This window comes from Agelaius phoeniceus, chromosome 2, assembly GCF_051311805.1.
Source record: "Agelaius phoeniceus isolate bAgePho1 chromosome 2, bAgePho1.hap1, whole genome shotgun sequence".
NCBI lineage: Eukaryota > Metazoa > Chordata > Aves > Passeriformes > Icteridae > Agelaius > Agelaius phoeniceus.
In genome coordinates this window covers 24,966,978-24,994,056 of record NC_135266.1, presented here as the reverse complement: position 1 = coordinate 24,994,056, position 27,079 = coordinate 24,966,978, and the positions used below count along the sequence as shown (strand labels likewise).

Below are 27,079 nucleotides of genomic sequence, written 5' to 3'. Positions count from 1 at the left end.
ATACACTCTCAAGCTTTAATGAGTTTTCTATACCACTGCTCCCAGTGCTGGGCTCTGCTGTTGTGAAGAGATTGGATTCTCAGCTGTCTGTCTGCCCTTGATTGTATCAAAGCTAGAAACAAGGGAGGGAGAGACATTTCACTTCCCAGTACCCTTCTCAGCAATTAAAGTGATAGATGGACAGAGCATCCAGCCTGGCCGCTGCTCATGCCAAGCACATTTGAACTGGGCACCCATACAACTTTGTGCTAGTAAGGACACAGAAAAAGGAGTGTTTGTCATTGATTTGATTTGATTTGTGCTGTGGGCTTGAGCTAACACACCTGTCTGATAGTCAGGGATATTTTGATTTTGAAAAGCTGTCAAAATGCTTCCATAGCTGTGCAGCTTTTCATTCTGGTTTCGTTTATAGGAGAGTGGAAGGGTGAGTATAGTTGTACAATAAAAATTCTTAGTAATTTGTTTTGAGCTATAGGGAAGGTTTTTTACCTTAAAGAAGTATGAATGTGTTAGAATAAAGAGGTGGAAGATTGGAAACAAAAGCATTGGTAGAGCTTCTAGTTCCCTCCATGGCACAGGGGCTGGGGGACCAAACCACCTCTGCCTAAGGGTGGCAGTGGGAAGCAGTGTAAATCAGATGCCCCCAAAACACAGTTTCCTGTTTCATAGAGGCAGCCAGTTCAGCGATTCCCCTCTCTGGGCTGGCTGCAGAAAAAAAACATTCTTGCGTTCTTCCGGGCATTTAACCCGTCATCCAGTTACAGTTGTGAAAAATACAAAAAGATTGGAGTCCATAAAAGGAGATAATTTGAAGTTAATGGGGGCAGCTCTGTGTCACACAGAAATGGAACACAAGCTGTCATGCCTTTCACTCGTGTTCTGCTCTATTAAATTAATCTGCCAATTTAATTCATGTCTGTACTAAACAAAACTTTACATGACATAATAGAAATTAGCTTGTGTTTCTGCTTTGTTGCCTCGGCTCTTTCATAATACTGTAACTTTCTGCCTGCCTGAGGACAGCAGGGTGAGCCTCAGTGTGGGCTGAAAGGAAGGAGGTTGAATACTTGAAGCTATAAGGTTGGCCAAAATGTCCACCCTGCCTCTGCTGTGCTCCCTGATACAGATTAACCTAAAGTGGTTAAATATACAACTTGATTTATGAAGCACAAAATTGCTTCAGCAAATGAAAGCTACCTAAGCCTGTAGATGTAGGATATTTCCTTGCCCTTTTTTTTTCTTCAGTTAATAAGTTAGTAGAGTAGCAACTGAACTCATGCAATAAGTGAAATTCTGTGCATCCCAGTGTGTTTGATGAGCCAGGAGTATCAAAGTCAGGTGAGGCTGATGATGATTGCTCCTAAGTTTAAGGCAAATGAATTTTACAGCAGGGAACTGCATGTGGGAAAAAATTTACCTTAAATCACTGGGAATAAAGATTAGAAAGGAAGCAGCTGTGCTCAGCTGGCTGATGGCCATGGCAGTGGAGCTCTTTTGGAAGTCTGAATGCCCTGGGTGATGGGCTTTTCCTCCCCTCATTGCTTTAGCTATAGGCAGGTGGGAGACAGGAGGCCCCAGCTGCCCAGGATAAACCCATTTCTGTTTGGAGTGGCTGCCATGTTTCTGACCTCAAAGAAAGTGGGGAACAGAAGTAAGCCTCTTTTTTGTCCCTTTGTTCCCTGAGAGAGGACCCTGGAGCTGCTGTGGGGATGAGGGTGACAGCGTGGACACAAGGGAGGGCAGGAAAGGTGACTGAGATGATGGGGGTCAAGTGAACACATAACATATGGGAGCCCCAATATTTGCAACCTTGTTATGCTGACCAGATGTGACTAATGCTTGGAAAACTAATGGTCAGATGCCACCACTGATCTGTTAATTGAGGATGGCTTTTGTCTTAATCTTCTGTATTGCAACATGTTGGAGATATGCGTCACTAGATGTTTACTGTGAAGATTACTGATGTTCTTCCAGACTGCCTTGTGTATGCTCAGTTTTGAAAACTTGAGTACAATTGTTCCACTGTGAATTTTAGAAACATATGTTCAGGGATATATATCTTTCATATTCCGTTCGTGCAGCTGCAAACAAAAACTTGGTACTATCTCTTACTTGAGAGAAAAATAAAGGACGTGCTGTACCCATGGATGAGTCATGATTCATTTATGTTCTATGAGAAATTTTAAATGCTATTGCATGACCTTTGTCATCTTTGTGTACAGTGGAAAAAATATGCCAAGCCAGGAATATCAATGAAAGTCTTCCCAATAACCAAAAACAGGCAAGTAAGTTCCCATTGGGTTGGGTTTTTTTGGTTCTTCACTAAATGGGTCTTTACTGTGGAACAAATGATGATGACTGCCTGAGAATTTATAAGCTAAATAAGCTTTGAGATCATACTAGCCTGCTAGACTAACCATCATTATCTGATCTTACATCAAAGGAATGGGGCTTTTTTGGTGGGCAAACTGAGTCTGGAGCAAACCCATCTGCTTCTGTGTTTTGAATTAAAAGAGTTATTTATTTTATTAATTAGCAGGTGATTTGGATAAATGTATTTATTGCAAGCGTGCCTGTAGCCTTGCCCTGTTCATTTGGTGCAGTATTGAAATGCATGAAAGATGGTAGAGAAAAAGTCAAATCTTCACATCTAGGCCTGAAATAAAGCTAGAACATCCAGGACAAGGTACATCTCCTGGGTTCATTCCCTCATGTGTTTCAAGTAAAGTTATTACCCAGTGCACTGTAATGCAGCAAACTTTTCTTATCCACCCCTTTCTCTCCAGGCATCTGGGATTTTTTTTCACTGAGAGTTAATGTTTGGCTTGGAACTAATCTAACAGCTTACTACAGCTTGCTCTGTGGACCCAAGCATGCCCTGTAATGGATTAGATACATGTCCTTAGAATAGGAGGGATAATGTGTCTGCTGTCCAGGGATATTTGTGGGGGTGGCAGAGAAATTGGAATGTACAGATAATAAAATGCTCTTACATTCATGTCAAAATTTTCGTGAAGTTTCATAATGCTATTTTCTGTGAGTGCATGTGTTCCCAGTCTGTGTTCTTGTGTGACAGGTTTTGTTACTTAACATCCTGTTTATTAACATACATCCTACAACAAGCTCTAACATAAGGATATACCACTTGCATTTTTCATAGGAAAATGGGAAATTGAAATAACTTCTTAGGCTGAAAAGGGACATTGTAGGAGTATTGGTTGATTAAGACCAAAAAAAAAGAAAAAAGGAATTTTAGGGACATGGGCCTTTTAGATTTGGTTTTCACCTGTCCAGATGAACTTTTAGAGATTATGAAAATGGTGTGGAATTGTGAATTGTGAATGATAGTTTTAATAATTTCTGAAAAGGGGAAGAAGTAGAAAGTAGTTGGAAGAATAAACTCAAAATAGACAGTCTTCAACAGGCTCTGAGATGCTTTGGTAGGATCTTGCTGGAAGCAAGACTAAACAGTTAGTGTTGTACTTCTAAGCAGCATAAACTACACAACCGCAATGGGAAAATCAGAAAGTGTAATCAGAAACTAATTGAGAGATGCACTGCAGAGATTGAGGGAGTTGGGGCACATTCCACAGAAAATGGCAGTGAGGCCAAATTACTAGAAACCTTTATAAGTACCGCAGGCATACAAGGACAAACTTGGAAAGGGATGAATGAAATAAAAGGATCTGGGGCCATAATAGATACTCCTTGTGCTTGCAGATGGTAAGGGAAAACCAAAAGGCAAGAAGCTGCACCTTAGTAACTGGAGATGAAAACCTCATGACTGAGGCTTCTATGTTCAGGTGGTTAATGCATGCATCATGAGGAGTCTGAGCCATCTTGGGGAGAGAGCAAGCTAGAACCTACTTAAAATTAGATGGTTATTTTAAAGTCATTTGACCCCCATGCCTCAGACTCATGGCAGCACTCTCAGTCTAGCTTTTTTAAGCTGCAGAGCCATTAGATGAAGCAGTGTCTCTCTCCTGCCCCTGCCCAGTCCCAGGAGCTTACTCCCACTCCTGAACTCTGCCCCTTCTTGTGCTGCCACAGGAATTCATCCAGTTATGTGGCAAAACAGGGCAGGGAGTCGATTTGGCTCAAAAGTTTTGATGTTTTAAGAACACTTTGTTATGTTAATTTTTGGGAAACTGCTTTCACCTACCCAGTCCACTGCACACTTACGTTGCTGGTAGAAGGGCATCCAGGGAGAAGTCTATTTTCAGTGGCTGTGCTTACATCAACTCTTGGTGGACCTACAGCACTGCCTCATGAGTGTAAGCCTGAAGTTGCAGCATATAAGAACTATGAGGGTGTAGTAATTATGCCTGATGTGATTGGCTGTATCTTCTTACACTTAGCACTGAACTCTTGTTACATCTGCTGTAATTGTCCTACTCTGAGCCAGTTCAAGTTCAGTAGCCTGTGAAAAGCAGAATTATTCTTTTAAAAACAGTCTTCTTGCTTGGGGGGAGAATGGGATGATTCCTTTATGGTGGCAGTGACTGAGCTGACTGAGATAGACTCAGCTCCACCTTCGGTGAGTGGGCTGTAGCAGTCTTACAGTTGTCAGCACCTATCTTTGAGAAGTTATGTGAGGACAGAGAAGCTGTAATAACCCCCTTTAAATGTTGGGAAAAGAATACCTGTGAACTCATTCAGACTACTCAGTTTCTTCAAATTCCCAAGAAAGATCCCTGGCTGACTAAACAGAAGCACCCATGTAAATAAACACCCACACAGCTCATGCTGGCACCAGCTGTATTAAATCAGCTCCGTGGCTCTGTTAACACAGTAGCAAGTGGAGAGTGGGGAAGGAGCAGATAACAGCGATTTCAGTAATGATTTTAACAAGTCTCTTCTACTTTGTGATGGAAATGTCATGTGTAAATGTTGGGTCAAATGGCAGAGGGAGACAGTACTGTACCATCCTCCATGGGAGGCTTGTGTATCCTCTCTGGAAAAAAAGGAGGGACATCACTTCTCTGAAATGCAAGAAAAGAAAAAGAACCAAAAAACTTTAGCTAACTGAAAAGTTGTTTGTAAGTCGGTAAGACTAAATTCTTTCTGTTCTCCAGGTAAGACAAAAATCATTAAATTTCCAGGAGAAGGATTCAGATTGGTCACTAAAGTACTAAGTTTTAGCAAAGACCAGAGAAGCATTAGGTGAAGTATAGTTGATCCTCTCTTGAGACAGTAGGCTTAGTAGCTTCTTGAGGTCTGTTTTTCAGATACTATTTTCTAGTATTTCAACTTAAAGAGGAAACATGACTCTTAACTGCTTGTATACACCAGCAGAAATTCAGTGTTTGGACAATGAGCTACAAGATACCTTCAATTAAATTTATTTTGCTTCAGAGGAGCAGAAGGACTGTTAGGCATTACATGATGTCCTGCAGTTCTCTCAAATATTGGCAATTAAACTCAGTTTCAGTGTGCATCAATAAACACTTGGAAAGCTAATCAAACCTATTCACATGCTGTATTTTTATGTTTCTTCATTCCCCATCTTCCCCTTTGTGGGATGCATAAGGGAAGTGCTTTTAAATTTTTTGGTTTTTTGTTTGTTTCAAGAAGAAGGCTATAGGTGATTGCTGTAAGCAAAACAGCTTTGCTTGAATGCACCTCAAACTGCCTGACAAATAAATGTGTAAAAGATTTAGAGGATCTCTAGGTCTTTTTTTGGGGTTGTGCACCAGATGGAGAGCCTAACTGCCTGTTCCTACTGACCCTTTGCTTACATTTTTTTCAAATACTGGGGAAGAAAAGTGCAAAAAAAATCAATTAAGGAAGAAACATTAGTGAAGCTTTTATTTTTTCAGAGAAATTGGAAATGTAAAAACATGCTTCACAAAATAAGTCTTTGTCCAATGCTGTTCTTGATAGCCAAATTTATCATTCTCCAAGATTCTCCATATTGCCTGTAACTGTGAATTTTTAATCATCTTTGGGACTGAATGCTCACAGGAGTTATGAGGCAGTATTGAAAAACTTCAGTGAATGTGGTTGAACTGAATGGAGACCTGTTTGGGAGCAGAGAGCAGTTTTAATGTTTATAATGTTGACAGGGGTGAGGGATGTGTGCTGCCAAACATGCCAGTCAATGTTGAAGAAAACTCCATTGTCCCCTGAAAGGCTCTTTCCTCACCCTGCTTGCTTGCCCTCCCATGTAGCACAGCTTTTCAGCACTTCTTACATTTTAGACAAAACATATGTATGGGGACAGTTTAGCAAAAAGGCAGAGCCAATATATTGTTCTCTTAACTTGGTTCACATATGGCCTTGGACAAATGTGCAGTTTAGATTAAATTACTTGAACCATGGATTTAGTATTTCAGGGTGAGTTTTTTAAGCATTGTATTTGTTATGAAGATAATGCTTCCCCTAGTGGGAAAAGGAAGACTGTATTGTTACAGTGACACATCTTTGTAATTTGAGATGACATTTCTTTTCAGAGCTTAGACTTTGTGCATGTAATTATAATAAAACCCCAGATCCTGGGTATTCTAAACTGCAGGCAAACACAGTTCAATAGAGGGATGCAAACAATTATTTTTTAGCAGTTTTTATCATTACTTAAAGCCAAAAAGAAAGAGCTGTGTTCCCCCTGTGCTTAAGAGCCACAAAAATGAGAGATGCTGATTCATAAAAGTTAGCCACGATGAGAAGGATTCTTGATAGCAAATAAAAAAATTTACCTTGTGTTAGGATTGGGTGGCAGCCCTATGTAAGTGTCAACACAGCCAGACTGGGAGAGCCAGGGATGGACAGAGACCTCCCTATGGTATCCTCTCTTCCTTTAGTCCACAGTCCTGATCCAGTCTCAGTTTATGCTCATCTGTGGCCTATCTGGGGGATTCCTCATTTTTCACAGCTCACCTTTTCACTGATCATCTCTTGCTCACCAGTCTTCTGTGAATCAAACTCCTTCATATTCTCCAGTTCTCCGTATCTGATTCCTGTGCCTCTGCTGCCTCATCAGCAGGAGACTCTCACAGTTCCCTTTCTGAGGCTGCCCTTGCTTTATCTGCCCCAGGTTAAGCTAATGACATCTTCATCTTTCTCTAGGTACCATGGTCTAGCGCACTCATCCCAGCAGCCTCTTCAGTCCATCCTCTTATCTGGTCCTTTTTGTCACAGAAAAAAACCTGTTTCCTTTTGACTCCATACTCCCAGCCTCCCAGTACAGGAAGCCTACCTAAGGTTTTGGATGCTTCTGCACTTGTCCATCAGTCCTGCATGGTTCTGAAGCTGTGTGTGATTGCATCCCCTGTCCTGCTCATCCCATTCACTGTGCTGCCCAATGCATGCTGCTGCTAGGAGGTTGCTTCATTTCCCCTGGGATCCTGTTAATCATAGTTCAAAGGCTATATTTTAATTTTTTTTCCCCTTGTGGATTTGCATGTCATTTAATTATGTTGATACTTGAAATAAATGCTTTAAAATAGCTTTTTTGTTTTGTTTTTAAATTATTTGTCTGGTTAAAGACAGGATACATGATGCTAGGCACAGAGTAGAGCTCATCCCAGTTGGGGATGTAGCTCATCTCAAGCTTGGTGTTCTACAGAATGTTAGTTTTTTCTTAGAAATATTTTCTTTACTCTATTAGTTAACCATGTAAAAGGAACAATGGAAACAGGTGTGCTCTGAGTACAATTTCAATAAATTGGTGACATTACAAAGAGATAGTCCATTTGTCTAAGGAATGCTGGTAGTGGAAGCTTAACTGATGTGTGTCTTTGGGGGAATTCATTGAAATTAAACGTGTGTATTGTGAAGATCCACACAATAAGTACAATTTTTGCCTCTATTGACATGAATATCCCACTGACCAACTGAACTTCCAGCTCTGTCAACAAAGGAAGTATAGTGAAGGATTGTTTTGATATTTTTTGTTTCCAGACATGTATTGTAATTCGTTCAGTAATGAAATACAAGTGTGCCATGATTTGGAAGTATCTTAAATATCCCTTCTTAATTCTTATGGCCTAGTGATGACTTCACTCCTAGAAGAAGCTGTTTCTCATACAACTCTTCTAGAAGTCAAAGGTTAAAAAGCTATGTAGACAAATGGTGACGTTTAAGAAAATTTCAGTGTCATTTGAACCTGTATAGTTCAAATTGTGTCAGAGTTTACAACATTTCCTGTTTTTTTGGTGCTTTGTAATTGTAATCTAATCTTTTTTGGTTTGGAGGAGAGATTAAATCATTGCCAGGGACTAATTTTGAAAAACTGAAGGAAGAGCATGAAAAGTCAGCTGGTTTTGCTTGAAAGTGAAAATATAAAGTGGAGTAAGTTTTTATGTTGAAGTGAAAATAGGAGGACAAATATTACAGTAGTCACTGAAAAGCAGTTGTTCACCATACACCTCTCTTATGTTATTTTTTCTGGATAAAGGCTAAGGCTTTGTAGAAAATTTATTTCTGTAATAATGCATTTTTATAGTCCCCTTCTATAATATTTTAAGTATCACGTTGCTAAATCCTGAAAGTACCTTTCAAGAATTCTCAAGCTAGTGCCTGTAAAATGAATTTATTTTTATAGCAGATTTATTTTTATACAGGTACTGCATTTGCATTGCTAGAACTGCTCTTGCCACTTCATGGTCATCCAAGTCCAAATCTGGTCGTGCTACACAGTTAAAGAATGTGAATTGGTAGAGCAAACCAACAACTAAGTATTAATGCTGCTGCATGCCTTTACAAGGTGGAACAAATCTGTCACATTACCATACAAGTAAGCTATAAAATAAAATCAAGTCTCCAGGGGCCTGTCACTGGTGTGGAAGTTTCCACACAGGACATGGCTGAGGCATTTCACAAATTGCCAAGAGTAGGATTAGGATGTGAGCTGGAAATGTGTCTGTTGTCCCAGGTGGGTGCTTGTCCAGCACTGTGCATGTAGAAGCAGCCAACCTAAGGATTCTTCAGCATAGAACAACTTGGGCATTGTTTGGTTTGTCCTTGAGATTTTCACTGCCAAAGTACCCTTAATACAACATTTAACTGCCAGTGGTGCCTTCTGGTCAGAAATAATCAAAAGCTTTCTGTACTTTTACACAGGTTTCTTAGAGCCTAATGGAAGTTTACTTGTGATTCAAATACTTAGGAGGTGGTGCACATATTACAAGTAGCACTCAAAATAGAAAAGACCAAGAGAGTTTGTAAGGGAAAAGTTATGAAAGTCAATTGTCCTCTGCCTTTTACTTTAGAATGAACTTTTTCATTAGGTATTTGAAGTTAATAATGACTGTTAAGAGAAACCAAAGCATTTTAAATGTACTTTTTGTTTGTTTTTTTGTTTTTTGCTTTAGTAACAGGCACATTTTTTAAAATGTTCCATTACTTCTCCACAATTATTTAAAAATTCTGGAAGTAATACATTTGAGGTTTTGCAATGATAAAATTCAGATGCTCTCTTCTTTACAAAATGGTGACACACAGCCACCTAAAAGGAAGGAAGGATGTGAAAAACAAGACCAAAGGAAGAAGGGTGCTGCCTTAATGAGTATAGCAGAATCTTTGTGGTACTGGTTGCTTGATGTTTCCATCTTCCGACAGATGCTATTTTTGCGTAGAGTTTTTCCAAGGGATAAAATGGTGACTCCATGATCTAAAAAGTGATACAAGGTACTGCTACAGGATGCCTTGATTTGAGCACTGGTGTTTTTGATGTGTACATTTCAAGACATCTGTTCAATACATCCTGGGATGGTGACTTGCTTCTGAGATAAAATCAGGGTTCTTTTGCTTTTGCACTTAAGCTAACTGTTTACCTAAGCAGCTCCTAACTTTGGGTTTGGTATTTTGGATTATTTCAGAAAATCTGCCAAGTGTGGAGACTTTATATGAGATGACTTTATATGAGATTACTTTATTTATAACACACTATTCTTAATAGAGGATGTGAAATTTTTATTATGTGAGAAATAAAACAGCTATATTGAATATTTATGCATTACTAATAAATAATGATAAAGTCAGGATCCTATACAGAAGGTAAGAGAATTTGTGGTGGTCTTGTTTCACTTAGGCTAGTTGAATTAATAGATCTCTTTGACTCAGAAAATTATACTGAATGTAGCCATATTTATTCAACAAAAGTTGTGCTCATATAGCCAAATCTAAATCTAAAAAGATTTTTCAAAGTTTTTGAATACTCTGAAGTTTCTGATCATAATTTTAGGTGATGTGATAGGTGCAGCACTGTTGAAAGAAACTACTGCAGTGGTTTGATTCTGCTTAGTGCCCCATACATTTGAAAATTGTGAAGTTTATTTTGATTTTTATAAAAGAGATATTAATGTTAATGGTGTTGTTAAACTGAACTTTGTATATGTTTTATCCAGTGGTTTCTCATTACTTCTATTTTTAAAATTTGATGCTTTAAGTGTTTCCCTATCAGCAAAATGCTCATTTAGTTCCTCAAAACTTGTTGGATGTTCAGAACCTCTTGAAGGTGTTTTGATTCACATGGCCTATTTAACACCTCTTTTGTCTCCATTTTGAAGAAATTGTGGCAAGGAGTCAGGTATTAAGGGTGCATATAAAAATAAAAAAAACCAGATGTATCTTTTTTCTGTCTGGGTCCAGTTTTTATTTTGGCAAACAGTATCCATCCTTCCAGCCATTCTGCTGGTGTGTACAGTTTGTAAATCACTGTAGAGTATGTTCCATGTGTAAGACACTGTGGCATGAGTATGTTTGTGACTGCAGATGTTTGGATTTTGATTTCTGTTGAGGTCTGTGGAGATTAGTTTTGCTTTTTTTTCCCCCTCTAATTTTAGTTGGAGTTGAAAGGAATGCCAGACAGAATAAAATTGCAATTCATAATCTTAGATCTGCCCCTGTGGAGAGTCCTACAGGTTCTGCAATCTGAATGTCCTTCTTCTCCTTCTCCAGCTTGGGACAACCTGCCTCTGTTCTTTGTTCTGCTTTTATTTGTCAACCAGAACTCCTAATCATAGATCATAGAACCTCCTGAACTGGAGTGGGCCCAGAAGGATCATTGAAGTCCAACTCCTGGCCCTAGGCAGGTTACCCAGAGAGTCACACCCTGTGTCCGACAGCATTGTCCAAATGCTTCTTGAACTCTGCCAGGCTGGTGCTGTGACCACCTCCCTGGGGAGCCTGTTCCAGTGCCCAAACACCCTCAGGGTGAAGAACCTTTTCCTTATATCCAACCTAAACCTCCCCTTATACAACTTCAGGCCATTCCCTTGGGTCCTGTCACTGGTCACCAGACAGAAGAGATCAGTGCCTGCCCCTCCTCTTCCCCTTGTGAGGAAGCTGCAATGAGGTCTCCCCTCAGCCTCCTCTTCTCCAGGCTGAACAGACCAAATACCCTCAGCCCATAGGGCTTCCCCTCAAGGCTCTACACCATCTTTGTTGCCCTCCTCTGGATGCTCTCCAATAGTTCAATATCTTTTTTATACTGTGACACCCAAAACTTGAAGTGAGGCCACCCCAGCCCAGAGCAGAGCAGGACAATCCCCTCCCTTGCCCAGCTGGCCATGCTGTGCCTGATGCCCCCAGGACAGGGTTGGCCCCCCTGGCTGCCAGGGCACTGCTGACTCATGTTCAACTTGCCATGGACCAGGACCCCCAGGTCTCTCCATGGCACTGCTCTGCAGCCTCTCATTCCCCAGTCTGTACATCCAGGCTTGCCCTATCCTGCACAGCAATCCTGTTTTCCTGTTTTCCTTTCTCCACTGTAAGTCCTCCAAGTAGTGCCAATCTAGAGTGATGCTCACTGAGGTCATGTCAGGTGATGATAGGGGTGTAAACCCTTTATTTTCTGATGACTCTGGGAACTACTGGCATTTGCACATTTTAGTTATTAAAAGGCTTTTAAATAAAGTAACTTCTGTTTCTTTCTGGCCCCGTATATTACTTCAATTAAATGTTTTATCTTAATGAGGTACTTTTCAAACCCAAATTATTTTACTTGATGATCAAATAAACTGTTAGAGACAGAGAATAATAAATATTATAAAAACCTAATATAAATAAATATCCCCTTTAAAGCAAGCACCAGTGAAATTAAGGAAATAATCCCCTTGTAAAACTTTTGCTTACATTACGTCTGGTTAAAATATGCTAATGGTTACTTTATCAAGCAGACTGAATCTGCCCTAAAAACTTGAATTATTTAATAATTGACTTTTTTCCTCTCTTTTAATTTCTGAATTACATCAAGTAGAAAAAGATACATAAGCCAATTTAAATGGAGTAACCATTTTCCTTGTGCAAGAAACATGAGCTGAGCTCAAAGGAAATGTGATTTTAGCTAAAAAGATTATTTTTTAATAATTACTCTGTTGAAATTTATATACTCTTTTTGATCTTTACTATGCAGATTTCTGATCCAAAAGACAGTCAAATGGATGACACTTTTTAAATAAATAAAAAAAGCTAGAAGATAACAATAAAGTCACTTAACTCCAGTCGGAAGAGTAATGCCAAAAGTGAAAGGCCCCTTGACAGTCATGAGCTCTTGCTGTGTGTCTGTAAGGCAGCAGTCACAAGTTTAAGGTTGTGCATAGGCAGGATTAATACCCTTGTGGTTAATGACACACTTTTATTAAGTAGAGGTAGTGATTTTAATGACTTCAGTTTTTAACTTCTCAAGCAGTGTAAATATGAGACTTTTTAAAAAACTGTTATTTAGATGTGTGGTTTAAAGTGTGGTCTGTTCTAGGGAGTGATTTGGGAATACATCTGGCGCGTTAAGGATGTTGCCATAAGAATGACATGTTCTGAACTTTGAGTTTTAGTGTGACTTCTGCAGATGTGCTGGCATTGAAAGGCAGTCTCATGATGTGACTTTGGGTGGTTTTGCTTACATTTATCACTTTTATTCCTGGTTTTTTTGAGGGCACTTGTCACTTAAGTTTGTCAATATTTGCATATTTTATAGTGAAATTATTAAGCTGAACATTTTTTTATCCTTGAATCTACGTGGAATGTTCTGGAACAGCTAGACACTGATCATTTGCAGTGAGCATTAATTCTAGCAAAATGCTGGTCTGGTAGGACTGTGTGATATTTCACATTTCTTTTGTACATGACTTGAGGACTTACATTATCTAAACATAATTTTCTTGAGTTTATGCTGGTATGTTAGTGCTGAGAGCACATTGCAGATCACACGGATATATGCTTAAGGATGAGAATAGTTATACATTTTAAATTTCTTTCTAGATGTACTCTGGATGACACATCTTCTAGAGGTGTTCACAGGCTGGGAAGGGCTTTGGAAAGCTCATTTTCAACATCTGAGTCCCTGAGATTTGCTAATTATGGTATAAAGCCATGTTGTTAGTGCCACAATGTATAATCATCGTTGTAATTAGGAAGCCTGGCTAAGCTTGCAGTCACATTACAAGTAACTGCTACAGTGAATTCAGCCAGTATCCACAATGATACAAAGCTGGTCAACCTATTTTCAAAAAATATCTTACAAACCCAGATGAAATGAGGTTATTAAACATACAAGTCATACAATATAGAAAATGGAAAGTAATGATCGTATTTTTTGAGAATAATTTAGATAAGCATCACTTTAGAGATACTTTCAACCTTCTTCCACAAATACCAATAAAAATGAAAGTACCTTTGTTGGTTACACTGTTGGAGAAGGGAGTATGATCAATACTATTTTAGTATAAAGGTAAACTCTGGGGGCCTCTATCTTTTTCTGCCACATGCAGTAGCTCATAAATGTATCAATTTACCAATTTATCTCATAAAATGATACATGCATGTGGTAATTAAAGTACTTGTGACACCTGTGTCAATCTTAAACCCCTGCATGAGAATGTTCCTAGACAGTTTTGCCTGTGGTCCTGTTTGCATTGTCTTGCCCCTCCACCATGGCAGCATTTATTTGATTGACCTCATTGTGAAGGTAATTCAATAAACTAAACTGTACCATTAAAAAAAAATATGAGTAAAAACATCACTGTATTTAGTCCTCACATAGTTTAATTCCAGGCTGGGTTTGATGTGTTGAAGTGGCAGGACAAGAGTAGGGCTGGGACTGCAGAAGGGAGATCAAACATGTGGCAGGTCCCAGGAAGAAAGGTCTCTGTGGCTTTACCCATTGTGACCCAGAAGGTCCCAGGAGGAAAGGCCTTTTTTGCATCCTTCATTTTGCCCTTTGGGTGCCTTATACCTCTCATTGACAGGATCTTTTTTTTTTTTTTTTTTTTTTTGGAAGAACTCTGAAATGGATACTCAGCCTGCTTCTATAATAGCCTGTGTTTATAAACTTCAGAAAATTTTGATTAATTTTTTTGATGAAGTATGAGATCTTTAGTATTGACCTTTCACTGGATGAATGACCTTAAGCTTATTGTTTCTAATTCTAAATAACAAGCATGGATTTTGAAGCCTATTTATGTCTGCTTAATCAGTGGAAGATATCTTATTGCTGAAACATTATCTGTCTGCTTCTTACAGTTTTTAAATAAGCTGCTCACAAAATATTTACAGCTGAATCTCAGTGTTCATCAATGTTTGCACTTCTGTTGACCTCTACATGCAGGAATACAGGTTAGGAAAATGTTTAATTTTACTCAACTATAACTTTTCCATCACTCAGGAAGTTGCCATAGAAAAGAATGGATTTTCAGCCTCTCTTCTAAACCATGTTATTTCCGTTTCTGCAGTGAGCATTATTTACTTTTCTTCTTGTACCTCATTAGTACTGCATTTTTGTAAACTGTCAGATACCAAGCGCTTCCCTGGATGCTCATGAAGTATGCTTTTATTTACAAAATGCAGTCAGCAACTGAAGTGGTACAATAAAAATTATGTTGTATGCTTTACAAGAGGAAAAAAATCAATTTTTGTCAGCTTCCTGTCTAGTCAACAAAGAAACATTAAAGAAAGAGAGGACTGACAAGTTTGTTTCCTTTTGTGTCTGGCAAATGTTGCACACTAAAATAATATTTCCTGTGGCTATTTTGCTCTCATTCTCCCAACATTTCAATTTTTATTAAAAGTGGATTTTCAAATGTCAATTTGGAAAAATATGGGTTGGAGAAAATTTTGTCTGTTTTTCATTTGGGCCAGACAAATAAATTAGACAACATGTCGATAGCAGCAGTTTTAACTCGCGACTATGTTTTAAAAATGGCAAAAGCATCCAGTTGACCCGCCACATAAGTAAAAGTGAGTTCCATGGCTGAAAAATAAATTAAATAGGAAAAAAAAAAGTTGTTTGACAATCAGTCTATGTTCTTATTCAGTTACTTTTTTAATAGTAATTGCTCTTTAATATATATGTTAATTTGCAGTGCAATGTGCATTTAGAGTGTCACAACCCAGTTGCAAGTGAAAATGGTTTTTGGATTAAGGAGCCAATTTGCATAGGAAGACATGGCACTATAGTTTCTAGCAGAATAAATATTCTGCTCTGTTTATGTAAGGGTGGAATTCAGAGCAAGTTACAGGTTCAGGCTACAGGACTTCAGGGCAATATAATTCACACTGATGATTTGCACTGCCTTTCTCTGAACTCCTTTATATACCATAAGGCTCTTAACTAAGAAATTAATACAACACAAGGTGTGTAACTACTGGAAATGTGCATTTAATGGAACAAAGTGTGAGTTTGAATCATCTATTTTGCACCTAAATCCCCTTTCCATGTAATTTTGATGTTCATTAGATGGACAAGGAAGACAACAACATCTTGAAAGAGATCAAATCCATCCACTCTAATGCACACAAATTCCGTGAGCTCTTGCGTGTCATTCAGGGCACTGATAGCTTTTATTCCAATGTTTTGATACTGCTGTTCATCACAGAGCAAAAGACATGGGTTCCTCTCCATAACTCCTATTTTCAGAGAAGTTTTGCCATCCATAGGGGTGAGGCTGTGGCAAAGTTCATCTTCACTGTTTCTGTTGAAGTCAGGTAGAAGGGAGTCAAACTGTTGTAAGCTATGGGTGTCCAGGTGTGTTTGTTAAAGGCAGAGGCTGTTGTCACTGAGGGAAGTATTTTCCTGCTGCTGGCATTGTCTGTGAAGGATCTAGAGCCAGCACCTTGCTCCAGATGTGAGGTGGTGCCTCAGGGGCATTTTAAAGTCTTGCACAGCAGAACTGAAATAGTGATTTGGGGGTTACTTCTCAATTATCTGTCCAACTGCTGAATGCTCCATGTGTTTTGAGGGTTGAGGTTTGTTTTGGGGTCTTTTTATCCTCCTGTTTTCTTCTCTCTAAACTCTTTCTTAAAAGACACCACCACTTGGAAAAGTGCTTAGCTGGTGCTTCTCAGAAAGGAAAAAAGTGTCCTTTGGGATAATTTCTTTGCAACAGCAAAGGAAAGTAAAAACCCATTTTTTTGACTTCTGGCCAATCATCTTTGTGCTTCTTCACAGGAGCTGAGTCCTCACTTCTCTGTTGAGCAAGGGCTTTTGTTAAACCATGAGCTTTGCATCTAAGGGGAATATCTCTTGAAAGTTGGGACTCTTCAACAGTCAGAGAGACCCATATGCACCTGGAGTCTTTAGATATGTAGTATGTCCTTTGAAATGTAGCTTGAACTGAGTGGATTATTTCTGGGGTGTGCAGAGTCTTTAGGAAAAAACATGTTGGTGTGTCCTGAAGAGAAAGCAGCTCATAATCAATGGCACCCTTGACTGGAGCAAAAGACAAAATTCAGTGGCCTGTTAAGGAGTTAAGGAGCAGAGAAAGCAATACTTCCCCTTATGGCTTTTTAGGAGTCCAAACAGATAAATGACTACTGATTTGTTGCTAAAATTATCGGTGTAACAGAACCAAAGTTGTACAATGGAGCTTAAGAGAAGGTGCCCAGACAGATTGATGATGATGGCAATTTGTTAAAATATTTGAGAGAAAATGCATGGTGTAGACTTCTGGTAGTGCTTCCAGTACAAAAATTATGGTACTATTATGCAAATAGTCCAAAACCATATTTCATTTTAGGAAATACTCTTCCAATTTTAGACCTTCCCTGTGGTGCTTTAGTTTCTAGAGCTGACTGTCTGCAAGAAATGGCTGAAATCTTTCACTAGGGCAATTAAATACAGCTTTTTTTTTTTTTCTTTTTTTTTTTTTTTTTTAAACTGTAACAGTGATATTGCCATAGGATGAACCTGCTTGGAAAAACTTTGAGATCTGTGGGGAAGAAAAGTGGGTTAAGTAGGTTTATCAAATGAATTTTTGTGTATTTTGGCTGGCTGCTAAGTAGACTAAACATGCTACATGCTTTTTAAATCCTGTGTTTGACAAGGATGTTGAACTGCTGTGGTTACTACTGCTGTTTCCAGAATACCACAAGGCTCTTAAAATGTACAAATTAGTTGCTCATTAACAATCTTGTGATTCATTGTTGAGTCTTGTTGGCCAGAGTGAGGCCATTGTTACCCTACCTGTCTCCTCTTCCCAGTATTACTGAGGAGATGAGCGACCTGGTGTTGTGACGTGCAAACAGTGTATTTAAAATTGTTTATATTGATTGTTACTATTTAATTGCCAGAAGTTTTGAAAAAGTTGAGGCTACTTTCAGAAGAAAAGAGAACTTCTCATGTTTTACTCAAGAAATCACTTGGACAGCTCTGATAAATTTATGCAATAGAAGTTGCATATGTTCTAGTAAAATTTGCTAATCTTTAAATGCCCTGACAGAGACTCCTGGAAAGGTTTTAGTGGCAAGTTGTATATACCTGCAGTATGCCATGGAAGTCAGTGGAGTCTTCCATTAAGGTTTTCCTTGCAGAAGCTGGCACATTTGACAGGTATGGGCAAATCTTCTGGTAAGGTCAGATGGGGCTGTGCATTGTGGATGTTGGTGCTGTGCTGGTACAGCCACAGCTTCAGGGAGTGATTGCAGCACTGAGGAGCTGCTGCCTGTGCCTGTGCAGAGCCTGGCTGCAGATCAGCCATACCCACATAAAGCCACAGTGTTTCCCAAGTAATGCAAGTTCAGGCTTGGGAGAGCTGAAGGGTAAGGAACTGCTGATGGGGAGCAAAGGGCTAAGAAAGGAGCAAGGGGACCCTGGTCATGCAGTGTATGTGACATGAAGGCAGGAGCCCTCCTGGGCAAGACCTTTCCGTGGTGATGGTGTTACCTGGAAGTGCACACAGCCTCCTACACTGGTGATGGATCACACTGCAGGAGGGGGTAAAAGGAAATTAGGAGCTGCACAAATAGTGCCCAGGGGAAAGCCCTGCTCAGGTGGTGTGAGGTCAGGACACAGCAGTCTGTGCCTCTGCTGCACTGTGTGTCACTTGGGTTTCTCCTCTGTGCTCAAACACAGAAGTCAGTTTATCTCTTGTGCTTTTCTCACATCCCTTGGTGTGCATCCCAGCTAAGAGGATATTGCTTCTCCATTTATTTAGTCTAGGCGAGAATGGTGGGGGCTGAAGATCTCTGCTTCCCAGCACTGTGTTTTTTAAAAGCTGTTACTTCTAAAGGTATTTGTTTATGTTGACGTTCATGTGTATCAGCTAAGGGAAGGGAAAGCAGTGCTCATGGATGTGCTGTACACATTTGCAAAATGGTTTCACTGGCTTCCTGTGTATCTCTCCTGAGGCATCTCCTTTGCTTTTGGGTTTGTGTCCCTTGCTGGACAGGGGCTGCAGCGCAGGAGGGCTGCACCTCCCCTGCAGACTTGCCCTTTCACTGCGCTCCCCAATGTAATGGGGGCTTGCTGGGCCCAGACAAGTTTAAAGGGAAGACTGAGTGATTGGGTGGACAGCGTGGCAGAGGTGGCCTCTCCATCAGGACCAAGCCCACAGCCCATGGTGGCATGTCTCTGGGGCTGGTTGCCACCGTGGCATCCATCTCTTACGTCATTCCCAATGCTGCTTAGAGAGGGTTGCTCCCTGTGGGAGGAAGGAGGGAGGGAATCCACCTTGGCAGTTCCCTCTCATCCTGGTTCTGCCTCCAGCCTGGGTTGGGAAAGCGCTGGGAGGTGGAAGGTGCCTGGGAGGGGCTGCAATCCTGCTGAGCTGGTGGCCACCACCACCTTTCCCTCAGCCTCTGCCTAGTTCTGGTGGCATTGTATTTTGCCTCCCTGCTGGAACTGTTTTGGGGCAGGCTTTTAACCACACTGAGTGCCCATACTCAGAGTTATTATGGATACGCCCTGTGCTTGTGAAAATGAGGTTGTGCACTGAACAGCAAAGGCACAGGGGCCAGAGAAACTCTGAAACATTTCTAGAAAGCAGTGAAGCCCTGCGGATTTATTGAGAAGACAGCAAGAAGACTTCCACCTGTCCTTGCACCACCAGCCACCACACCATTGTAATGACACTGCTTCCATTTTGTCAGGTTATGGCTAGATCCAGCCTTGTACCTCTGGCAGGTGCTGTAAGTGGTTGTGTGGATCCATCCTATAAAGCAACAAGAAAAACAAACTTGTGTGATTCGTTTGAGTCCACAACCCCTCTGCCTCATGAACAAGAAAGAAGTTTGATGCTTGCCCTCCACTTGTATACACTGGGATTGCTAATGCCAGTTTCACCAAACACGTGAGTTACAGGACAGGGCGTTTGCATTTGTTCCCTGCAGGACTTTTTTTTGCACTTTGCTTTGTGAGCTCCAGGGTAGTTGTATATGAGGCGGGTAGTGAGCTCTGCAACAGCCATGGGGGGGTTCTGCAACAGGATTTCCTGTCCTCTCTGCAGGTTTTTCAGGTTAGCAAAATGAGGAATGGGAGTTTCTTACCTGTATCAATTGGCTTCAGTTTGCCTGTTCACAATGTAGAAGCTCTGAGTGACGATTGTTAGCAGTGATTACCATAATCGAATTTAGGAAGGGTCATGCCCTTTGAAATGTATTCCTGAAAGTGCCTGTCACTGGATGTTAGGAAGCCCTGGAACATGCTCTAATCCTCAGCTGTCAGTGAAGAAACACCAGTGGCTGCAACACCAGAAGATCTTACTGGCACCTGGAATTTTTTTCACTTATTTGAAAATAAAACTAACAGTGGAGTTCTTGTATAGGAAAAGAGTACAAAACCTACTGGGTGGATTGGTAAATACAGTCTTCTCTGTTGGAGGCTGAGCAGTATCTGACAGTCAATGGAAATAAGCCTAGTAGATAGTTTAGTAGATAATGCTCATGGGAGGCTTTTTAGTTTGTATTCACAAAGCAGTTATTTGCTTTGAGCTGTGCAGTATGGAGTTCTATAATGTGATATTTTGAAATTTCCCTAAGTAAGCAGATACCTTGATTGTTTCCAGAGCTTCCTGTAAAAGAATGTAGCTGGAGGAAACAGTTGTTTTAAATGTCGTTTCTGTCCAAATATGGAACAACAGGAATAGCTATATTTCCTGTGAACTAACGGGAAGCCCCCTAGATTTGCATCACTTTGTGCAAACGATGTTCACATCACCAACAGGAAGGTCATATTCACAAAGCAGCCTTTAGGGTAGTCCCATGACCCTACCTCCAGGATAGACCCCTGGGCAATTTGGAAAAGAATGTGAAAAATGAGGTCCCAGCAACAAAACATTTCAGTGCCAGCAATCTGATATTCTTTTGATTAAGAAGACACAACTCTTTTTTCAACATATTTTAAGTGAAGTACTTCCAACTGATGCTAATTTACAAAATAAATATTTTCATGAATAGTTAATTTAAAATCTACTAAATTCTGAAAATTTGCTAATGTTCCTTGGAGTGACTAAAGTACACTGGAGTTAGATAAGAATCTGTGGTCTGTCTGCAATTTTTGCATGAACATCCTGCATGATTATGGTAATGCTAAAAACAACAACAAAACAGCCCTCCCACCAGCCAAACAGAAAAACCGTGCCAAAAATATATGAACAGCCCCCGTCCTGTCCCAATAGCCATAATGATTTTTTTTCCAATTGTATTTTATACAGTTTTTCTTAAAATTAATTTTCTTCCAAAAATTGTAGAAGGCTTTTCTCAGACTCACAGAGTATTCTGAGTTGGAAGGCATCCACAAGGATTGTTGAGTCCAGCTCTTAAAGTAAATGGCCCCATACAGGGATTGAACCCACACTCTTGGTGTAACTAGCACCAAGCTCCAATCAACTGAGCTAAACTTCTAAATAAAACCAGAGCTGAATTGTTGTAATTTGTTCAAATTTCATCATGCACAGCAATACTTCAGAAAGTGACTTGCCATTCTTTTCAGATACTACAAATATGTTAATTTGTAAACTTGTAAACCTAGAGTTCCCCTCAGACGAGCAGGACTACTTAACTCATGCACTGACATGCAAGTAATCATGAAGTGCCACAGTTTTCCACTGTGTAGGTTTGTTTTCATCTGGGCCAAAACAATCCCCAGAAGATATATTAGAAGAATGGGTCTGCATTTACAGAGAGAAATGAGTGGGAACCACTTCTGCTTCCTCCTGTTACACTCATGTACATCAGCCTACAAGCAAAGAAGGTCTTCAGGACAATGTGTATTGTAATCCTGAAGTTTAATGAGTGTTTGGAGATTATTGGGTTGTATGTATTTCCCTTGCTTAAACACAGGCATCTGGTGCATGTGCAGGACATCTTGAATGGCACTGTTCTGCTGTCTTCTGTGAAGACTGGCTCTGCAGAAAATTGAAATGACACAACCAAGAACTTTAAATAGAAGCTTCCAGTCACTGCTGACGAGAGCTGAACTTAATTTAGTGACCTAGAGGGTTAAAGCTTCAAAACCAATAAGTCTTCCCTTGGTTTGGGGAATTCCCTGAACAGTCATAACTGGAGTCTACCCATGATTTGCTGGGAAAAAAATTTAAAAAAAGGACACGAAGATAAGCTGCCAACATTGGTTTGCTAAGGGTCTTTTTTATTTGTTTTGTTTTTTAATAATGAGAAAAATAAATCTGGAGAGGAGGAAAGACTGGAGCTTGCTGACATTAGAAAAAAATTGTCTTTTTGTCTGTTATTTTTCTGTCTGTAGACATCTGAAATTGATGGGTTTACAAAAGACATGAGAACTGTGCTCAACTTCTGGTCTTTGCTTTAAGTCATCAAAATGAAGGAAGAGCAGATGTTCCTTTTCCTAAACCATTTTAAGAGTTGAAGTTCAAATAATCAGTTCAGAAAAACTGGCTTTGTATCAATTCCTTTAAGGGTGTATAACTAAACTTTGCTAATTGCTAAGACAGTGCAGATTTTTTTTTATTATCTTCTTTGTTCTAGCTAAGTGTAAATCAGGAGTTTTAGCTACATGATTTTTTTTCAAAGTTGTTAATGGACTGTAAAATCAGTTAACAAAATACCAATTTTAACTAATTACTAATTTTAACTAATACAAATTTAACTAATTTTAATGGTTTCCTCTAGTGGTACTTTGTACACAAAATAGCAGTTTTGCTAATTCAGAAGTTACATCTAAACGTTGAAGACAAGAATAGTAATACAGCCAGGGAGCTATTTTGACATTCTGGAAAGAGAAGAAAATATGAGAGGAATGCAAGATAAGTGTCCTGCAGTTGGCATCAGCTCCCTATTTCTGTATTTGGTGGGATGTGAAATGTGGAGATATTATTGATCCAGCTCTCATGTCAGCTACATGAGTTGTATGCGTGTGCACTTAGGAAGAAGTGTCTGCTACATAGGGATAAATCTCCCTTGGGCTTCCAAGAGACTGGGATTACACAGAGGTGGAAAGGGTTGATTTTGTGGAGAGAGGAGATTCAGACTTAAAGATGTCACTGTCAAACAGCCATCCTATTGGCTTTGCCTTTCTTGTGTTTCAGCTTGAAACTGCTATGGGAATTCAGCTCAAACTGGGGTTTAAACTAAAGTAATATAGAGTGGGAAATCTTCACTGTTTAATCAGAAAACATCATCAGTTCAAGCATCCCATCGAAAAAGAAATTGTCATTTTATAATGAATTAATCACAAGATGAAGTAATTATGATTATTTTTACCTTTTTGAAGCACTTTGGCTATGATACAGGTAATTTGTGAATAGTCAGAGAATTTTGATATCTGCTGTAGCCTCACGTATCCACAGGATTTTCTGTGATTTGAAAGACAGTATATTTTGTGCAGGACAAGTGACTATGTTCCCTGGAATGTGATTTTTGACGTGAACAAAGTTAACCAGGGAGAGTTTAATTAAATTTTTACCTTACAGTTGTGCTTTGCAGGCTGCAATGTGAACTCTGTTACTACCTAGGCAATTAGCAGCTGGTGGCTGCTCAGCAACTGAAATTCAGTAAGCAGAGCCTGAGGTGATGTTGTGGGAAAGGGAACTGCATTTCATCTTGAGAAATGCACTTCTGTAAGAGACTGTAGCTTCCAAGAACTGACTCTGCCTTTGTATTTTTTTGGAGATGTCTGTAGCCTCCAGAAATGGTGCATTTCCAAATATGGCAGTCATCTCCCTCCTAGGCTGCTCATCTGGCTGTTTGCATCGTTCCTGTGCAAGTTCCAAGCAGTAGTCCTCAGATGCCAGGAAAGTAGCTGGACGTGGAAAAACAGGGCAGAACGCAACAAGTCTGTAGCTGTGATCTGACAGATGTCTTACAGCCTGCCTTGCAGAGCAGCCTTTGTTCCGTCTGCTGCAGGGAATTTTAGCAACTTTCTCAGCTCTGTCACTGACAGGGCTTAAGGCTTGTAAGGCTCAGTATGTGGGTCATGGAAGCTAGAGGTCCAGATTGGGATGCCCCTTCATTAGCAGGACTTTTTTTGAACTATATGTTAATGTGATAGAAAATGGATAGGTGTCCTTTAGGCAAACACTCAGGCTGAATGTAGCGCCTCTGTGTGTGTCGTGTTGAAGGGATGTAATCTTTTTATAGTTTAATACTGATTTACTAGGATGATTCACTAAGCTTATCAGTTGCAGACAGTCTGGGAGAATGAAATGGAATGGAAGTGCTTGTCAAGAAATGAAACAATTTGCATCACTAAAATAAGCTTCTGCTTCTGGGCAGACTTATATTTTGTGGGCGGAGTAAGATAAAATTAATGTCCTGTAATGTTGCATGAGAGGCTGGCCTGTGGTGCAAGGAAGCTATGGCTATTTGAAAATTGTGAGTGTACCATGCAAAATAGGGGAGGTACCTGGTGCAGTGCACCTGGCCAAAGTCTTTGGATTAGCCTGTAACTGGCTCCTAGACAAGGGATCAAGAGACTGCCTTTTCATCTGTCACTCCCCCCACAGATTATGCTTCCTGCCCAGCACTGTTCCTTCTCTGTTTTGGCACTTGGAGGACAGCAGTGATTGTTCCAAGCTCCCTGCAGTTTCTGGGGAAGGCGTTGTCTCTGTGAGGATGTCTAGGAGATATGACAGAGTTATTTCTATTTGTCTCAATAGTTCTAGTCATATATATTGGGATATCATTAAGTGGATTAATCATGTCATGAGACTGATTTAAAACCAAACTTTAGAAATGAACAATAATTTGCATAGTTTCAGTTTAATTGCTGTGTGATGATTCCTGTACATGCTATAATCATCCTTCTCTCTTCCAGCATCTCATTACTTAAGTGCCCCTTTGACTTCCTTAAAGTTACCTTTGATCCACAAGCTTCTTCCAGTCTGGCCCTCCCATTTTTCCCGAGAAGCAGAAGGAAAAACCTCATACTTCTTCCTAGTATAGGCAGAGTGTTATCACGTTGCTCAGATTCTAAATGCATTTTAGTAGTTGAGGATAATGCTATCCAGCAGTGGCTGTCATTGCTGGCCAACCTCCCGCCCACAGAGGTTGCAGGCAGTGACAGCAGGAGATGATGTTACTGTAAAATAAAGGCAGTGTTTTGTAGAGCAGGTGCCTGTTCTGGCATGGCAGGCTGCAGCCCTTGCCCCCAACAGGACCTTGTGCAGTTGTGCTCCCTGGTGCTCAGTACCTTCTCACCTTCCTTGCCTTTGGTTATTCTCATCTGAGGCATTAAAAACAGGAAAATTTGAATATAATGAGCTCATTTTTGTGGGGACAAAAAGAGGCTCAAAAGCACAAGCCCATTCTTCTGGCTATGCTAAATTTGAGAACAAAACCATGCTTAAATAACAACATAGTTTTTTTCTAAAACAGTGCATGTTAAATAATAGGCTGAAGGAAATATGCAGGGATTAACTTGAAAACAGATGTTTATAATGATTCAGTGACTTATGTTAAGTACATTCCCAGACGCAATTAAAACAGACTTCTCCTGCATTTAGGGGATGTGTTGATAAAACTGATAACATTCTACATGATCCTGGAGGAGGAAGTATGAGCTGCAAGCATGCGTCCTCCAGCTGAGATCTCATCGGGTCTGAAAAACTAAGAGAGGTCACACCAGGTCACTTCTTGTAATGGGAGACCCAATGTTTTTCCAGGCACAACCATGTCCTGCAAGGAGTAAAGCTGATTGTTCCGTGGGTGGCACGTTTCCCTTCTGATCCTTGCTGAGGTTGCACTGCAGCGTGTCTTGGTGTTGTCTTCAGATCTAATTCTCTTTCTGCATTGTATGATAAAAACTCATTCTAATCATGTTAATTCTTACCTTTGTGTGAATTTGTAATATAACATGGTATAATAATGTAAGTAAAAATTGTAAATTGTAAAAATTGTAACTATTTTTGCTTTATGTCAGTATGGAGAAAATTCTACTTCAAGAAACATATTTAGTGGATGTACATATACAAAAAAAAGGTGTCGACAAAAGCAATAATTTTTTAGGAGATAGCACAGTAGTTTCATTGGGCAGCCTTTTTTTTAAGTATTAAAGCCCCATTTCTCTTTGATGCTTTACTTTAAAATAAAATGTATTTGGCAAGTAAAAATGTTACTGTATTATTTATCTTTCTGGGTTAATATTTATTGGTCTCATTGGGGGATTTCCAAATTCAAAACGGATTAGGTGCATTTTCTTTTCATTTCCCAGCAGTACTGAGATCCCAGTAGACTGTGGAGCCTGCAGGTGTAGAGGGACAGGTGTCCAGCATCTGTGCTGAAAGCTGTCTCAGGGGAGGTGCTGTCCCTGACTGATTCTGAATGATGGCCTGAAGGGGCTGCTGAAGGATCTCCTGTGCGTTGGTGGAATATTCACTGATACAGATGTTCTGCTTCTTTTCCTCATAGTTTGTTTCTCAGGGGCATGACAACAGTAAAAGCTATTGACTGCTGAGTTGCTTACCAGTTGCTTCATGACTGTGAGGAGGAAAAGTAGAGAGTAGCCCTGATGTACTTAAGAGCATCTTTGGTAACACAAAGTGACTGTAAGATTTTACCTGTGCATCAGTTAATCTGACTTCTCTCATGTTACTGTATGGGCTTAAGCAAACTTTCCCTGCACTGACCAGCCTTGGGGTGGTCAGTGGGATGCTGCTGACATCCCTGGCTCATTGCTGTGTGTTCTGCCTGTCATCCAGTTCAGACATTTAATTCTCAATTTCTTTTATTTTCAGGGATGTTCCGGTTGTGGAAAATGTGATTGCAGTGGAGTAAAAGGACAAAAAGTAAGTCAGCTCTGTCCATTTCATTTTCTTGCCTATTTCAACCACAGGGTATAAAATCTGCTGGGAGCCAGGTGAGCCACTGGGTTCAGTGAAGGCTTGCAGTGCCAGGGAGCATGGCCAAGGCCAGGCAGTGCCATCAGCAGGGTTTCTGAGCAGCAGCCACCTCTGTGGCTGTGGCTGCTGGGGGCAGGTGAATGCCCTCACTCTGGAGCGAAGCCCCCAGCCTTATGGGGCTGTGCCCTCTGTCCTCCCCCATCGAGTGGGATGCTAACCCATCACTTCCACCTTTCCTCACCTCATCTCCAGCCTCCTCAGTGGGTAGCAGGCTTGACATCCTGACCACCTCTGGAAGTGAGGCAGGCACTCAGTTCAGGAATGCTGCTCTCAGCATGCCATGCAGATTGCTCTCCAGGATGGCTGTGATGCATCATAATCAATGTTCCCTGACCAGGGTTAGCCCTGGGAGGCAAAAACTTGCAGTAGGAAGAGGGAGGTTAAAGATTAACTTAGATACAGAAAAGTGTTGCAGGTCAAGAAAAAAAAAATTAAAACTTTTGACAGAACCTTGCAAATGAGTTTTAAAGTTCCCATTCAGTTATCTAAACTTTTTGTACATGAAAAAAGGCACTTTAAAGTCTTCTTTTAAAGCAGTTACCGTGAAGAAAAAT

The 27,079-nt window shown here is 40.2% G+C and overlaps 1 protein-coding gene across 2 annotated transcripts in view; it reads left to right on the top strand.

Moving 5' to 3' along the window:
• Window positions 1–27,079, top strand: part of COL4A1 (collagen type IV alpha 1 chain) — a 118,422-nt gene that overhangs the window by 22,152 nt on the left and 69,191 nt on the right. For both annotated transcript variants that reach the window (XM_077173312.1, XM_077173313.1), the window contains exon 2: window positions 26,361–26,411. In XM_077173312.1, the coding sequence (XP_077029427.1) occupies window positions 26,361–26,411 (51 nt within the window). The remainder of the gene's footprint in view (window positions 1–26,360; window positions 26,412–27,079) is intronic.